The sequence below is a fragment of the Myotis nattereri genome (genome assembly GCF_964212035.1).
Source record: "Myotis nattereri genome assembly, chromosome: X".
NCBI lineage: Eukaryota > Metazoa > Chordata > Mammalia > Chiroptera > Vespertilionidae > Myotis > Myotis nattereri.
The window spans coordinates 1,419,682-1,436,034 of NC_138078.1; the positions used below are offsets into that span (position 1 = coordinate 1,419,682).

The 16,353-nt window shown below is 46.0% G+C and overlaps 3 protein-coding genes across 3 annotated transcripts; all 3 read right to left on the reverse strand.

Annotated features, from left to right (window-relative positions):
* Window positions 1-203: 203 nt before the first annotated feature.
* On the reverse strand, window positions 204-542 carry LOC308511042 (T-cell leukemia/lymphoma protein 1A-like; the record flags this gene model as incomplete). Its single annotated transcript, XM_081081052.1, has 1 exon — window positions 204-542. One exon carries the CDS (start codon window positions 540-542, stop codon window positions 204-206), a length of 339 nt encoding a protein of 112 aa, XP_080937178.1.
* Window positions 543-8,442: 7,900 nt separating this feature from the next.
* Window positions 8,443-8,781, reverse strand: LOC308511043 (protein p13 MTCP-1-like; the record flags this gene model as incomplete). Its single annotated transcript, XM_081081053.1, has 1 exon — window positions 8,443-8,781. One exon carries the CDS (start codon window positions 8,779-8,781, stop codon window positions 8,443-8,445), a length of 339 nt encoding a protein of 112 aa, XP_080937179.1.
* Window positions 8,782-13,183: 4,402 nt separating this feature from the next.
* LOC308511044 (T-cell leukemia/lymphoma protein 1A-like) lies at window positions 13,184-13,519 on the reverse strand (the record flags this gene model as incomplete). Its single annotated transcript, XM_081081054.1, has 1 exon — window positions 13,184-13,519. The coding sequence occupies one exon, from the start codon at window positions 13,517-13,519 to the stop codon at window positions 13,184-13,186; it is 336 nt and encodes a 111-aa protein (XP_080937180.1).
* Window positions 13,520-16,353: the final 2,834 nt, after the last annotated feature.

The following is a 16,353-nucleotide window of genomic DNA, read 5'->3' on the forward strand; positions in this document are numbered from 1 at the left end:
AGAAAGAGGGAGAGAGAGAGAGAGAGAGAGAGAGAGAGAGAGAGAGAGAGAGAGAGAGAAACATCAATGTTCCCTCGCATCCAGGGGCTGGCAGATAGAACAACAGCGATGATTAAAAGGTGAACAGAACTATACATGTCCCACCAGCAGGCCATCAGGACTGGGACTCAGGTTGTCAAAAGCCAGGGACCCCATCACATGTCCTACGAGTTGTCCATCAGCTCAAGGATCATTTCCTCCATGTCTTCCTCCTTGACGTGGTGCACGAGGCGCCATAACCGGCCCATGGAGTCCCGGTACCGGCTTCCAAGTAGAAGCGACCACCATGAAGGCATGGTGCTCGAGGTCTGTGGGCTGGTGATGAGTGTGATATTCTCATGGGGGATGATTTCCTGGCGCAACCGTACTTGCAGGACACCTCCTGTCTCCATGACGAGATGCAGCCACATGCGCTGCTTATCGTCCTTGTACACCGAGGGCCCACGGATCCTCAGGAAGATGGGGTGCGAGGTGAGGTGCACCTTTGATGGGAGCTCAGCCATGACCCCTCCGTGGTCCAAGGAGCAACAGCCACAGCTTCTCAGAGCCTCTTGCTACTTCGGTCCTGGTATCGAAAGACAGGGGATGGGGTCTCCAAACGCATTTTACCTCGGCTTTTATCTTTATGGTTTTTGTGGTTGTGTTTGTGGTTGCCTTTGGTTTATTTTGCAAACTTATAAATCTCAACTTTTCTATCTTTTCCGTTTTAGATCTGTCTTCTCGAACAACCTGTACAAAACGTACTTAATGTTAAATATGACTCTATGAAGGTAACATGGTCCTATGGAATTTTTAAAACATTTTTTAAATGACAGTTGACATAGAATATTAGGTTCATTTCAGGGGTACACCCAATGATTAGACATTATATAATGGACTAAGAAATCATGCAATTAATCTCATACCCATCTGACAACATACACTGTTGTAAAATTTCTTGAGGCACAGTGCACAAAATATATGCACTCTGGGGGGTCACTCACCCAACCCTGGAGTCTTCCCAGGTGGGTACCCTTAAAGGATTTCCACCTGACGGCTTATGCCCACTTTAGTGCTGCCGTGGAGGCTCCCCAAAACCCCTGTGCTCGTCAGCAGTGAGCCTGGCTTTTGGCTTAGCGGTGCTCCACCTGTGGGAACGCACTGACTACCGGTGGACAGCTCCTGCCATGAGCATCTGCCCCTGGTGGTCAGTGCGTGCCATAGGGACCAGTCATTCTGCCATTTGGTCCATTTGCATATTTGCCTTTTATTATATAGGATTGCAGTGAATCAAGCTCTACTTTACTGTGCCATGACTACTCTTTCATTTTTTCATATAGCTTTACTTATTTCAGAGATGAAGGGAGAGGGTGATAAAGAGAAAGATCAATGATGACAGATAATCAAGAATTAGTTGCCTCCTGCTTGCCCCCTACTGGGGATCAAGACTGTAGCGTGGGCATGTGCCATGCCTGGGAATCAAATTGACATCTCCTGGTTCCTGGGGTTAAGCTAAACAACTGAGCCATGCCAGCCGGGCTCTTTTATTTCTTTTCTTTTCTCATGCTTTCTTTTCTTTTTTTCTATTTTTTCTTTTCTCTTATTTCTTTGTTTTCTTTTCTTTTCTTTTCTTTTTTTCTTAATTAAAACTTTGTAGTTTGTTCAACTTTTCTTTTTGTCCTGACAACACCACCTTTCTGATCATCTCAGAGGGAACTCACAAACCACAGAACAACCCAACCCATGAAAATAATATGCAAATAATATGCTTTACCTTTAACAGCTGGCAGAGGAACAAAGCTAACTTCAGCGTCACGGTGGGCTTCTTATCAGCGGTCTTTCTTCCCAAGTACTGGTGGGAGAGGCAGCACCAAAATATTCAGGGACAGACAGACACCTGGGATAGCTGATCGGGAAAACAGGAAGCAGTGACAGGTGAAAGAGCACTTAGGATTCCTGAGGTCTCATAACATCACTTAGAGAATGATGCCTCCCTTCCCAAACCTCAGTCATGCTCTTGGCAACAGCTGTATGGTTTTGCTGCTATACTCACTTCAGTCCACAAAGTTCAAATTCCTCCCTCAGATCAGACTCCATCCCCAAACCTTCCTCCCCCACCTCCCATCAGTCTTTTTCTCGCCTGTTCTTCTCTCTCTGAAGGCAATGCACCGTTTTTCGCTCCTTTCCTCCGTGACCAGTCTCTACTTCCCCCTGTCACCTGCAGAAGAAAGAAAATGGCCATGATACAAGTGTTCCAGGGAGTCCATGTACCAGGAATGTGTGCAGAAAAATAAGGTTCACCTGACTCACACCCCAGAAACCAGTCCCGTGATACAGGTGGTGTTGAGGAAAGAAAGAGGTTTATTCAGGAGCCGGCAACTTGAGAAGATGGGGGAAGCTCGTCCCAATCCCATCTGCACATCTCTGGCAGGCAGAGGCTTTTATAAGGAGAGAGAGTCCATACAGACCAAAAAGGTCATGAGACGGGTCTTGAGAAGTTCTTTACATACCCACAGGACAGTCAAATCCAATAAGGATGATGCAAGTGGTCAGGTGTCGGTCCAGTGTGCGTCATCCTAGACTTTGTCCTCCTGGTTCTAAGGTTGAAGGTCATCAAATCTCCCAGAACTGGGAAGGTCAGAGTTCATATCTTCTAAAATTAGTTCCTAGGATTCTTATACAAACATGCTCTTTACCTACAAGCTTCATTATTAGTCAGAGTCTGCATTTTTAGCAACAATGTGGAAAGAATGGTGAGGTGAGTTCTAATTCCCATGAATTACTGTGACATGAATGCTGAGATGCTTTGTTTTTCTGCAAGGTGTTTCCACCCTTTGAAAAAGTCAAATAGGCCCCAGCCGTTTTGGCTCAGTGTACATGGTGTCAGACATCGAACTGCAGGGTCCCGGGTTTGATTCCCGGTCAAAGGCACATGCCCAAGTTGTGGGTTTGATCCCCAGTGAGGAACTTGCTGGTTCTGGTCAATCCATGATTCTCTCATCATGGATGTTTCTAACGCTCTCCCTTTCCCTTCCTCTCTGAAATCAATGAAAATATATTTGAAAAAAAAGGTCGACGGTCTCCACTGAGCCAAACCAGCTTGGGCCCTATGTCCACTTTAAATGAGTACCCACCCATTATGTTAAACCAAAAAAATAATAAACTATTTTAATACAATGTGCATGTCATCTAAATGCAACAATTGCAAATATTTTTTAAATGATTTTATTTACTCAGAGAGGAAGGGAAAGAGAGAGGGGTGAGAGAGAAACATCCATTATGAGCGGGAATCACAGATCGGCCGCCTCCCCCATGCCCCCTACTTGCGATCGGATGACAACCTGGGCATGTGCCCTTGACCCGGAATCAAACCATGTATTCTTGGTTGATTGGTCGATGATCAACCTCTGAGCCCCGCCAGCCGGGTCCGATGTGTAAAATTTTGAATATGAGAAACACACCTGAGAAACCCATCCCTCATCCTCCCCAATCCTCAGCCTTAAAGGTCTCAATTTGCACTTGCAAACACTTTTCTGCAAGAGGAGAATTTAATCAGCAGTCAGTGATCTCTTTAATGCAACCATGGATGCCCTGAAATTGATTTCTGGGGATCCCTCCAGCTCCTTCTCCAGCCACCTCTCTTTGGTGTGATGCTAGATGAATTTTTTGATCGCTGGGCTTTGTTTGGGGCTGTTCAGTGCTAAACACAATTAAAAACCCAAATGCACACGGAGCTAGATGCTAAAGCCACACACAGCCGGTTCCAGCATTCAGGAGATGAGCCATTGTATCCCTCTTAATTCATCAAAGGAAAGAGATGATCAGCATAAAACATCCGTAATCTCCCAAACATAGTTTATTTTTTTGGAGCGTGTAGTATCAGTTGATGATCCTAAGGAGATCAAAAAATGAGAACCTTGGTCATTGAAATGAAAACTATTTCCAGTGATGTCTTTGAGCCTTTTCTTCTGGGGCCGGGCTAATATTTTCAAGCTTAAGATCTTTTTCTTTGTCTTTCTCTGTTTAATATATTTTTACTAGAGGCCCAGTGCACGAATTTGTGCACCATTGTGGTGCCTCGGCCCGGCCTGAGGGGATCGGGCCGAACCACCTCTCTGACATCCCCCGAGTGATCCCAGATTACGAGAGGGCAGAGGCCAGCCAAGGCACCCCACCAGTGCACCATTAATTCTGCTGAGGGACACGGGTGGTTGGCCACCTGGGGAAAAACCATGGGAGGCCTCCAGGGCATGTCCAGCATGTCTCACTCAGTTCTGATCAGCGAGACCCCAGCAGAAAGCTGACTTACCAGTCTGAATGTCTTGTCCCAGGTGGTCAATGCAAGACATAGTGAGCAGTTGAGCAACCTTGGTACATCATTTGCATATTATGCCTTGATTGGTTGAACAGATCACCAGTAAACTGGACACTTAGCACATTAGGCTTTTATTATATAGGATTGATTTCATACAGGAAGGGAGAGAGAAACATCAATGATGAGAGAGAATCATACATCGGTTGCTTCCTGCACGCCCCCTAGTGGGGATCGAGCCCACAACCAGAGCGTGTGCCCTTGACTTTCAGAGTCCACAGTCCAACCCTCTATCCACTGAGCCAAAGAAGTTTGGCTTATTGGTTAATTCTTGTTAGTGCCCTGACCAGGCATCGAACCATGACCTCCAGGTTCTTTGGTCATCCCTCAACCACTTAGAAACACCAGCTTGTCTGAAAATGCTTTTATTGATTTGATAGAGAGGGAGAGAGACAGAGAGAGACAAAGAGACTGGGAATGAGAGAGAGAGAGAGTGAGAGAGAGAGAAAAGAGGTGAAGAAGAAGAAGAAGAAGAAGAAGAAGAAGAAGAAGAAGAAGAACAACAACAACAACAACAACAACAACAACAAGAACAACAACAACAACAGGAAGAACAAGAACAGGAAGAACAAGAACAAGAAAAAACAGAGAGAGAGAGGAGAGAGAGAGAGAGAGAGAGAGAGAGAGAGAGAGAGAGAGAGAGACGTCAATGTGCTCTTGCACCCAGGGGTTGGCAATTAGAATAACAGAGCATATTAAAAAGCTGATCAGATCTATACACGTCCCACCAGTGGGCCAGCAGGACTGGGGCTCAGGTTGACAAGTGCCAGGGACCCCATCATGTGTCCTACGAATCTTCCCTCAACTCAAGGATCATTTCCTCCAAGCCATTCTCCATGACATGGTGCACGATGCGCCAGAACCGACACAGGCAGTCCAGGTACTGGCTGTCAGGGTGGAGCTTCCACAGCAAAGGCATGGGGCTCAAGGTCAGCAAGCTGGTGGTGAGTGCGATATGCCCACTGGGGATGTCTTCCTGGCTCAACCGTACATGCAGGACACCTCCTGTGTCCATGTCGAGATGCAGCCATGTGTGCTGGTTCTCATCATCATACAACAAGGGCCCACGGATCCTCAGGCAGATGGGGTGTGAGGTGAGCTGCACCTTCGACGGGAGCTAGGCCATGACCCCTCCGTGGTCCAAGGAGCAACAGCCACAGCTTCTCAGACCCTCTCTCCACTTCAGTCCTGTTATCGAAAGACAGGGGATGGGGGTCTCCAAACTCATTTTACCTCGGCTTTTATCTTTATGGTTTTTATGGTTGTGTTTGTGGTTGCCTTTGGTTTATTTTGCAAATTTATAAATCTCAACTTTTCTTTCTTTTAAGTTTTAGAGCTCTGTAAAGAGAGGCCAAACAGAGCAAAGACTTCAGGGGGCAGGCCTTGAGAAGTTCTCTCCATGTCGACAGGCACATTCCAATCTGATAAGGATGTTGCAAGTTGTCAGGTGACTGCAGTGTGCGTCATACAAGACTTTGTCCTCCTGGTTCTAAGGTTGAAGGTCAGCAAACCTCAAAGAACTGGGAAGGTCAGACTTCATATCTTGTAAAATTAGTTCCTAGGATTCTTATACAAACATGCTGTTTACCTACAAGCTTCATCATTAGTCAGAGTCTGCATTTACAGGAACAATGTGGAAAGAATGGTAAGGTCAGTTGTAATTCCCACTGTGACATGAATGCTGAGATGCTTCGTTCTTCTTCAAGGCATTTCCACCCTTTAAATGTCAAATTGGGCCTAGCCAGGTTGGCTCAGTGGATAGACTGTCGGCCTGAGAACTGAAGGGTCCCGGGGTTTGATTCCTAGTCAAGGTTACATGCCCAAGTTGTGGGCTCAATCCCCAGTAAGGGACTTGCCGGAGGCAGCAGATCTATGTTTTTCTCATCATGAATGTTTGTAAGTCTCTCCCTCTCCATTCCTCTCTGAAGAAAAAATAAAATAAGAAACAACTCCCAGCTCAGTGACCTAGACTGAGGCATACTCTTCCCCAATTAGCATGGAAAGATGCATGGGGCCCTAAGGAAATGTCAAACCTCTGCCTGTTTGCATTTAGGAGAAGCAAATAAACAAGAAATTTAAAAAGTGGAGAAAAAGAACCCATAATTCAAATGTCACCCTCATACTGCCCTTGAAGGAATCGAGCCCAAAGGGGACACGAGACAGAGTGTCTGCAGTGCGACACATGACAGATTTTGAGGCGTGGGCTCTTTTATTAAAAAATATATATTTTTGTATTGATTTTAGAGAGGAAGGGAGAGAGAGATAGAAGCATCAGTGATGATGAAAGAGAATCATGGACCGGCTGCCTCCTGCACGCCCCGCACAGGGGACAAAGCCCACAACCCGAAAATATGCCCTTGACTGGAATCGAACCCGGGACCCTTATGTCCGCAGGCCGAGGCTCTATCCACTGAGCCAAAGGAGCACGGGTGCGAGGTTAGTCTTTAAATGACTACACACCTGGTATGTTAAACCAAAAAAATAATAAACTATTTTAAAATAATGTGCATGCCATCTGAATGCAACAATTGCTAATATTTTTTTAAAAGATTTTATTGATTCAGACATAATGGGAAATCGAGAGGGAGAGAAACATCCATGATGAGAGAGAATCATGGTTTTAGTGTCTACCTCTGTGTGCATTTGGGTTTTTAATTGTGTTTAACACTAAGCAGCCCCAAACAAAGCCCCGTGATCATAAAATTCATCTATCATCCTACCGTGAGAGGAGGCTGGAGGGGGAGTGGGAGGTATCCAGGAAATCAATTTCAGGACATCCAAGGTTGCATTAAAGAGAATCCCAGATAGGCCGCCTCCCATACGCCTCCTACTGGCGATCAGGCCCGAAACCTGGGACTCTAATAAAAATATATTAAACAGGGGGAAAAAAGAAAAAAGTCCTTAAGGCTGAAAATATTATTCCAGTCCTGGTAGACAAGGCTCGAAGACATCACTGGAAATAGTTTTCATTTCAATGACCCGCGTTCTCATTGTTTGATCTCCTGAGGTTCGACCACCGATACTACCCCCTCCAAAAAAAGAACAAATGTTTGGGGGAATTCGCGCACCAGTGTGGTGATTTGGCCTGGCCTGCGGGGATCAGTCAAAACTGTCTCTCTGACATCCCCCGAGGGGTCCCAGATTACGAGAGGGCACAGGCCAGGCCAAGGACCCTCCTGTTGCCCAATTCGGTCTGGTGAGGGACACGGAAGGTTTGCCAGCTGGGGAGGGACCATGGAAGGGCTCCAGGGTGTGTCCAGCATGTCTCACTCAGTCATGATGAGCCAGACCCCAGCAGCAAGTAGACTTATCAGTCTGAATGTCTTGTCCCTGATGGTCAGTGCCTGTCATAGCGAGCAGTTGAGAAACCCTAGTGCATATTATGGTTTGATTGGTTGAACAGATGACCCGTTGACTGGACACTTAGCATATTGGGCTTTTATTATAATGGATTGATTTCATACAGGAAGGGAGCGAGAAACATCAATGATGAGACAGAATCATACATCGGGTGCCTCCTCGACGCCACCTACTAGGGATGGAGCGCACAACCTGAGTATATGCCCTTGACCAGAATCGAACCTGGGACCTTCCAGAGTCCACAGTCCAACCCTCTATCCACTGAGACAAACAAGCTAGGGCTCATTGGTTAAATCTTGTCTGTGCTCTGACCAGGAACCGACCGTGATCTCCAGGTTCATAGTTTGTCCCTCAACCAGTGACAAACCCCAGCTTGGCTCAAAATGGTTTTATTGATTTGAGAGAGTGGGAGAGAGACAGAGAGAAAAAAGATAGAGAGAGTGAGAGAAAGTAGAAGAAGAAAAATAGAAGAAGAAGAAAAGAACAAGAACAACAACAAGAAGAAGAGAGAGAGAGAGAGAGAGAGAGAGAGAGAGAGAGAGAGAGAGAGATCAATGTACTCTCACACATAGGGGGTGGCAGGTAGAACAATACAGCTTATTAAAAAGGTGAACAGAACTATAAACGTCCCACCAGTGGACCAGCAAGACTGGGGCTCATGTTGACAAGAGTCAGGGACCCCATCACATGTCTTAAGCGTCGTCTATCAGCTCAAGGATCATTTCCTCCTTGTCATCCTTCTTGATGTGGTGCACGATGCGCCAGAATCGGTTCACGGAGTCCAGGTACCTGCTGTGAAGGTGGATCGTCCACCACAAAGGCATGTTGCTAGAGGTCAGTGTGCTGGTGGGGAGTCGGTTAGGCTCACTGGGGTAGTCGACCTGGCACAACTGTACTTGAAGGTGACCTTCTGTGTCTATGACGTGATGCAGCCATGTGCGCTGGTTCTCATCCTCATAAACAGAGGGCCCACGAATATTCAGGTACATGGGGTGCGAGATGAGGTGCACGATTGATGGGAGCTCGGCCATGACCCCTCCGTGGTCCACAGAGCAACAGCCACAGCTTCTCAGAGCCTCTTGCTACTTTGGTCCTGGTATCCAAAGACAGGGGATGGGGTCTCCAAACACATTTTATCTCAGCTTCTATCTTTATGGTTTTTACGGTTGTGTTTGTGGTTGCCTTTGGTTTATTTTGCAAATTTATAAATCTCAACTTTTCTTTCTTTTCAGTTTTAGATCTCTCTTCTCGAACAACCTGTACAAAACATACTTAAGGAACAATATGACTCTATGAAGGTAACATGGTCCTATGGAATTTTAAAAATATTTTTTAAATGACAGTTAACATACAATCTTAGGTTCATTTCAGGGGTACACCCCAATGATTAGATATTATATAATGAACGAAGAAATCATGGAATTAATCCCATACCCATTTGACACCATACAGAGTTATTATAATAGTACTAGAGTTTCAGTGCACAAAATTTATGCGCTCAGGGGGGTTGCTCAGTCAACCCTTCAGCCTCTCCCAGTCCAGGACCCCTTGAGGGATGTACAGCTGACAGTTTAGGCCCGCTATAGTGCGGCCGTGGAGGCTCCCACCACCCCACTGCTCTTGGCACCTGTGAGCCTGGCCTTTGGATGAATGGCGCTCCCTCTGTGGGAGTGCACCGACCACCAGTGGACAGCTCTTCTCATGAGCATCTGCCCCCGGTCGTCAGTGTGTGTCATAGTGACCAGTCATTCCGCTGTTTGGTCAATTTGCATATGGGCTTTTTATTATATATGATTGCATAGACTCAATGCTGTACTTTACTGTGTACTTTTATGTGTCTTTTACATATAGTTTTACTGATTTCAGAGAGAAAGGGACAGGGAGAGAAAGGAAGATCAATGATGACAGAGAATCACGGATTGGGTGCCTCCTGCATGCCCCCTACTGGGGATCAAGACTGTAACCCCGGCATGTGCCATGACTGGGAATCGAATCCAAATCTCCAGGTCCTTGGTTTAAGCTAAAAACTGAGCCATGCCATCCGGGCTCTTTCCTTTCCTTTCCTTTTCTTTTCTATTCTTTTCTTTTCTTTCCTTTCCTTTTCTTTTTTTCTTAATTAAGCTTTGTAGTTGGTTCAACTCTTCTTTTTGTCCTGACACCACCACCTTCTTTATGATCATCTAAGAGGGAACTCAAAACCATAGAACAAGCCACCCAATGTAAATAATATGGAAATAATATGCTTTACCTTTAACAGCTGGCAGAGGAACAAAGCTAATGTCTGCGTCCAGGTGGGCTTCTTAACAGCGGTCTTGCTTCTCAAGTGCTGGTGAGATAGGCAAGAACAAAATATTTAGGGAAAGACATATACCTGGGATAGCTGATCAGGCAAACACAACGCAATGAGACAGTTAAAACAGCAAGTAGGATTCCTGAGGTCTCATAACATCACTTATAGAATGATCGCTCCCTTCCCCAAACCTCAGCCATGCTCTTGGCAAGAGCTGTATGGTTTTGTTGCTAAACTCACTTCAGTCCACAAAGTCCAAATTCCTCCCTCAGATCAGACCCCATCCCCAATCCTTCCTCCTCCTCCTCCCATCCACCTTTTTCTTACCTGTTCTTCTTGCTCTGAAGGCAAAACACCGTTCCTTTCCTCTGTGACCAGTCTCTGCCTTCCCCTGTCACCTGCAGAAGCAAGAACATGACCATGATACACATATTCTCAGAAGTCCATGTACCAGGAATGTGTCCAGAAAACACTAGGTTCCCCTGACTCACACCCCAGAAACCAGGCCCGTGAGACAGGAGGTGGTGAGGAAGGATTGAGGTTCATTCAGGTGCGGCAACCTGAGAAGATGGGGGAAGCGCGTCTCAAAACCCATCTGCACATCTCAGGGCAGGCAGAGGCTTTTATAAGGAGGGAGAGGCCAAACAGAGCAACGAGGTCAGGGGGCGGAGCTTGAGAAGTTCTCTACATGCCCACAGGCACAATCCAATCTGATAAGGATCTTGCAAGTGGTCAGGTGATGGTCCAGTGTGCATCATTCCAGATTTTGTCATCCTGGTTCTAAAGTTGAAGGTTAGCAAATCTCCCAGAACTGGGAAGGTCAGACTTCATATCTTCTAAAATGAGTTCCTAGGATTCTTACACAAACATGCTGTTTACCTACAGGCTTCTTTATTAGTCAGAGTCTGCATTTAGAGAAACAATGTGGAAAGAATGTTGAGGTGAGTTGTAATTCCCATGAATTACATGATTTCATGTAATTACTGTGACATGAATGCTGAGATGCTTCGTTTTTCTTCAAGGCGTTTCCACCCTTTGAAAAAGTCAAATAGGCCCTTGCCGGTTTGGCTCAGTGGATCGAGTGTCAGCCTTTGAACTTAAGGGTCCCGGGTTTGATTCCCATTCAAGGCACATGCCCAGGTTGTGGGCTTGATCCACAGTGAGGGACTTGCAGGAGGCAGCCGATCCAGGATTATCTCATCATGGCTATTTGTAACTCTCTACCTCTCCCTTTCTCTTTGAAGTCAATAAAAATATATTTGAAAAAATAGGCCAACACTCTATCCACTGAGCCAAACCAGCTCGGGCACTAGGTCATCTTTAAGTGACTACCCACCTGGTCTGTTAAACCAAAAAAATAATAAACTATTTTAAAGCAATGTGCATTTAATCTGAATGCAACACTTGCTTAATATTTTTTTAATGTTTGTATTGACTCAGAGAGGAAGGAAAAGCAAGAGGGAGCGAAACATCCATGATGAGAGAGAATCACAGATCGGCCCCATCCCGCAAGCCCCCTTCAGGTGATTGTGCCCGCAACCCGGACATTGGCCTTGAGCGGAAATCGAACCATGACTTTCTTGTTAATAGGTTGATGCTCAACCACTGAGCCACGCCGGCCGGGACAGAAGTGCAATATTTTGAATATGAGAAACACACCTTAGAAACACATCCCTCCCCTCCCCAATCCTCAGCCTTAAAGGTCACAATGTGCATTTGCAAACACTTTCCTGCAAGATGAGAATTTAATCAGCAGTCAGTGATCTCTTTAATGAAACCATGGATGTCCTGAAATTCACGTCTAGGGCTCCCTCCAGCTCCCACTCAAGCTGCCTCTCTCTGGTGCGATGGTAGATGATTTTTATGATCGCTGGGCTTGTTTGGGGCTGTTTAGTGCTAAACACAACTAAAAACCCAAATGCATCCAGAGCTAGACGCTAAAGCCATACACAGAGCAGGTTCGAGACTTCAGGAGACGAGCGCTGGCATCCCTCGTAATTCCTCAAAGGAAAGAGTTGATCAGCATAAAACACCCGTAATTCCCCGAACATTTATTCCTTGTTTGGAGATTGTAGTATGGTTTGACGAACCTCAGGAGATCAAACTATGAGAACACTGGTCATTGAAATGAAAACCATTTCCAGTGATGTCTTCGAGCCTTGTCTACCAGGGCTGGGCTACTATTTTCAAGTTTAAGGACCTCTTTTCTTTTTCTTTCTCCGTTTAATATATTTTTACAAGAGGAACGGTGCACAAAATAGTGCACCAGTGGGGTGCCTCGGCCTGGCTGAAACTGGCTCTCTGACATCTCCCGAGGGGTCCCAGATTATGAGAAAGCCCGGGCCAGGCAAAGGCATCCACCTGGTGTCCCATTAGGTCTGGGGAGGGACATGAGAGGTTGTCCATCTGGGGAGGTACCGTGGGAGTGCTCCAGGGTGTGTCCATCATGTCTCACTCAGTCCTGATCAGCCCGATCCTAGCAAGCTGACCTACCAGTCTGAATGTCTTGTCCCTGGTGGTCAATGCATGTCATAGCGAGCAGTTGTGCAACCTTAGTATATCATTTACATATTATGGTTTGATTGGTTGAAGAGATGACCGGTCAACTGGACACTTCGCATATTAGGCTTTTATTATATAGGATTGATTTCATACAGGAGGGAGAGACAAACATCAATGATGAGAGAGAATCATACCTCCGATGCCTCCTGAAAGACCCCTATTGGGGATCGAGCCCACAACCAGAGCATGTGCCCATGACCAAAATCGAACCTGGGGCCTTCCAGAGTCCACAGTCCAAACCTCTATCCACTGAGCCAAACAAGGTAGGGCTCCTTGGTTAATTCTTGTCTGAACTCTGACCAGGCATCGAACCTTGACCTCTGGGTTCATAGGTCGTCCCTCAACCACTGAGAAACACCAGATTGGCTCCTAATGCTTTTATTGATTTGAGAGAGAGGAAGAGAGAGAGAGAGAGAGAGAGAGAGAGAGAGAGAGAGAGATCAATGTGCCCTCGCACCCAGGGGGTGGCAGATAGAACAACAGAGCTTATTAAAAAGGAGAACAGAACTATACACTTCCAACCAGCAGGTCAGCAGGACTGGGGCTCAGGTTGACTAGAGCCAGGGACCCCATCACATGTCCTACGAGTCTTTCATCAGCTCAAGCGTCATTTCCTCCACGCCATTCTCCTTGACGTGGTGCACGATGCGCCAGAATTGGAACATAGGGTCCACGTACTGGCCTACAGGGTGGAGCGTCCACATCCAAGGCAAGGTGCTCAAGGTCAGAGGACTGGTGCTGAGTAAGTAATGCCCCCTGGGGAGGTCTTTCTGGCGCAACCGGACTTGCCGGACACCTCGTATGTCCAAGAGGAGTGGCAGCCACGTGCGTTGGTTCTCGTCCTCATACACCGAGAGCCCACGCCTCAGGCAGATAGGGTGTGAGTAGAGGTACTCCTTCGAAGGGAGCTCAGCCATGACCCCTCCGTGGTCCAAGGAGCAACAGCCACAGCTTCTCAGAGCCTCTCGCTACTTCGGTCCTGGTATCAAAAGACAGGGGATAGGGTCTCCAAATGCATTTTACCTCGGCTTTTATCTTTATGGTTTTTACGGTTGTGTTTGTGGTTGCCTTTGTTTCATTTTGCAAATTTATAAATATCAACTCTTCTTTCTTTTTAGTTTTAAATCTCTCTTCTTGTACAACCTGTCCAAAACGTACTTAATGTAAAATATGACTCTATGAAATTTTAAAAATGTTTTTTCAATGACAGCTAACATAGAACCTTAGGTTCATTTCAGGGGTACACCCCAATGGTTAGACATTATATAATGGGCTAAGAAATCATGGAATTAATCTCATACCCATCTGACACCATACACAGTTATTATAATATTACTAGAGGCTCAGTGCACAAAATTTATGCACTTGGGGTGGGCTTCCCGCAATCAGCCCTGTGGCCTCTGGGAATCAGGACCCCTTGAAGGATGTCCAACTGACGGCTTAGGTCCGCTTTAGTTCTGCCAGGGATGCTCCCACCAAATCCTGTACTCAGTCGCTGTGAGCCTGCCTTTAGGCTGAGTGTAGGTCCCCCTTTGGGAGAGCACTGAGCAGCAGTGGATAGCTCCTGCCATGAATATCTGCCCCCGGCGATCAGTGCGTGTCATAACGGCCAGTCATTCTTCCATTTTTCTATTTGCATATTAGCCTTATATTATATAGGATAGACTCAAGGCTCTACATTACTGTGCCATGACTATTCTCTCTTTTTTTATATAATTTTACTGATTTCAGAGGGAAAGGGAGAGGGAGAGAAAGAGAAAGGTCAATGATGACAGAGAATCACGGATGGGTTGCCTCCTGCATGCCCCCTACTGGGGATCAAGATTTTAACCCGGGCATGTGGGATGGCTGGGAATCAAATCGACATCTCCTGGATCCTAGGTTTAAGCTAAAAAACTCTTCCATGCCAGCTGGGCTCTTTATTTCTTTTCTTTTCTTTCCTTTTCTTTCCTTTTCTTTTCTTTTTTTTCCTATTCTTTTCTATTCTTTACCTTTCTTTACTTTTTTCTTAATTAAACTTTGTAGTTGGTTCAACTTATCTTTTTCTCCTGACAACACCACCTTCTTTCTGATCATCTCAGAGGGAACTCACAAACCATAGAACAACCCTCCTCGTGCAAAGAATATGCCTTACCTTTAACAGCTGGCAGAGGAACAAAGCTAACGTCTGCATCCAGGTGGGCTTCTTAACAGCCGTCTTGCTTCTCAAGTACTGTTGAGAGAGGCAAGACGAAAATATTCATGGACAGACAGATACCTGGAATAGCTGATTGTGCAAACAGGAAGCAAGTGACAGGTAAAACAGCAAGTTGGATTCCTGAGGTCTCATAACATCACTTATAGAATGACCTCTCCCTTCCCCAAACCTCTGCCATGCTCTTGGCAAGAGCTGTATGGTTTTGCTGCTAAACTCACTTCAGTACACAAAGTCCAAATTCCTTCCTCAGATCAGACTCCATCCCCAATCCTTCCTTCTCCTCCGCCCATCCATCTTTTTCTTACCTGTTCTTCTTGCTGTGAAGGCAAAGCAACGTTTTTCGCTCCTTTCCACTGTGACTGGTCTCTGCTTCCCCCTGTCACCTGCAGAAAAAAGAAAATGGCCATGATACACTTGTTCCAGAGAGTCTGTGTATCAGGAATGTGTCCAGAAAACACAAGGTTTCCTTGACTCACACCCCAGAAACCATTCCCGGAAGCTAGGTGGTGGTGAGGAAGGAAAGAGGTTTATTCAGGTGCCAGCAATCAGAGAACATGGGGGAAGCTCATCCCAAAACCATCTGCATATCTCACTGCAGGCAGAGGCTTTTATAAGGAGGGAGAGGCCAAACAGAGAAACGAGGTCATGGGGCGGGGCTTGAGAAGTTCTCTAGGTGTCGACAGTACAGTCCAATCTGATAAGGATGTTGCAAATGGTCATGTGTCGGTCCAAGGTGCGTCATCCGACACTTTGTCCTCCTGGTTCTAATGATGAAGGTCAGCAAATCTCCCAGAACTGGGAAGGTCAGAGTTCATATCTTCTAAAATTAGTTCCTTGGATTCTTATAGAAACATGCTGTTTACCTACAAGCTTCATTATTAGTCTGGGTCTGTATTTACAGGAACAATGAGGAAAGAATGGGGAGGTTAGTTGTAATTCCCACTGTGACATGAAAGCTGAGATGCTTCAAGGTGTTTCCACCCTTTGAAAAAGTCAAATTGGCCCTGGCCAGTTTGGCTCAGTGGATAGTGTCATGGTCTTCAACCTGAAGGGTCCTGGTTTCTATTCCTGGTCAAGGGCACATGCCCAGGTTATGGGCCTTATCCCTAGAGAGGGACATGCAGGAGGCAGCCGATCCATGATTCTCTCATCATGGATGTTTCTAACTTTCTCCATCCCCCTTCTCTCTGAAATCAATAAAAATATATTTGAAAAAAAAGAAACAAATCAAATTGCCTCCCCAATATTCACAAACTGAACCGAAGTGCACAGAAATACCCAGAATCAGGCAAATGTCTAAGTTACTTGGAAAGAATAAAAGTGCCCGTCTCCAACACACTGGTTTCAAATCCCCAGCGGGGACAGGGATTTTTCATGGAGGGTGCGGTCAGAAATTCTTTTCATTTTCGGACATCTGGTCAACCCAATTCCAATGGAAGTTTTGATGTAAGCCTCCCCCGCCCCAAGGGTGAGATATCAAACAGCTGAGTAAGCCCACCCTTAAATTCTTAAATATTCCTCATTCATCAGCCCACACTTGACATCTATCCATAG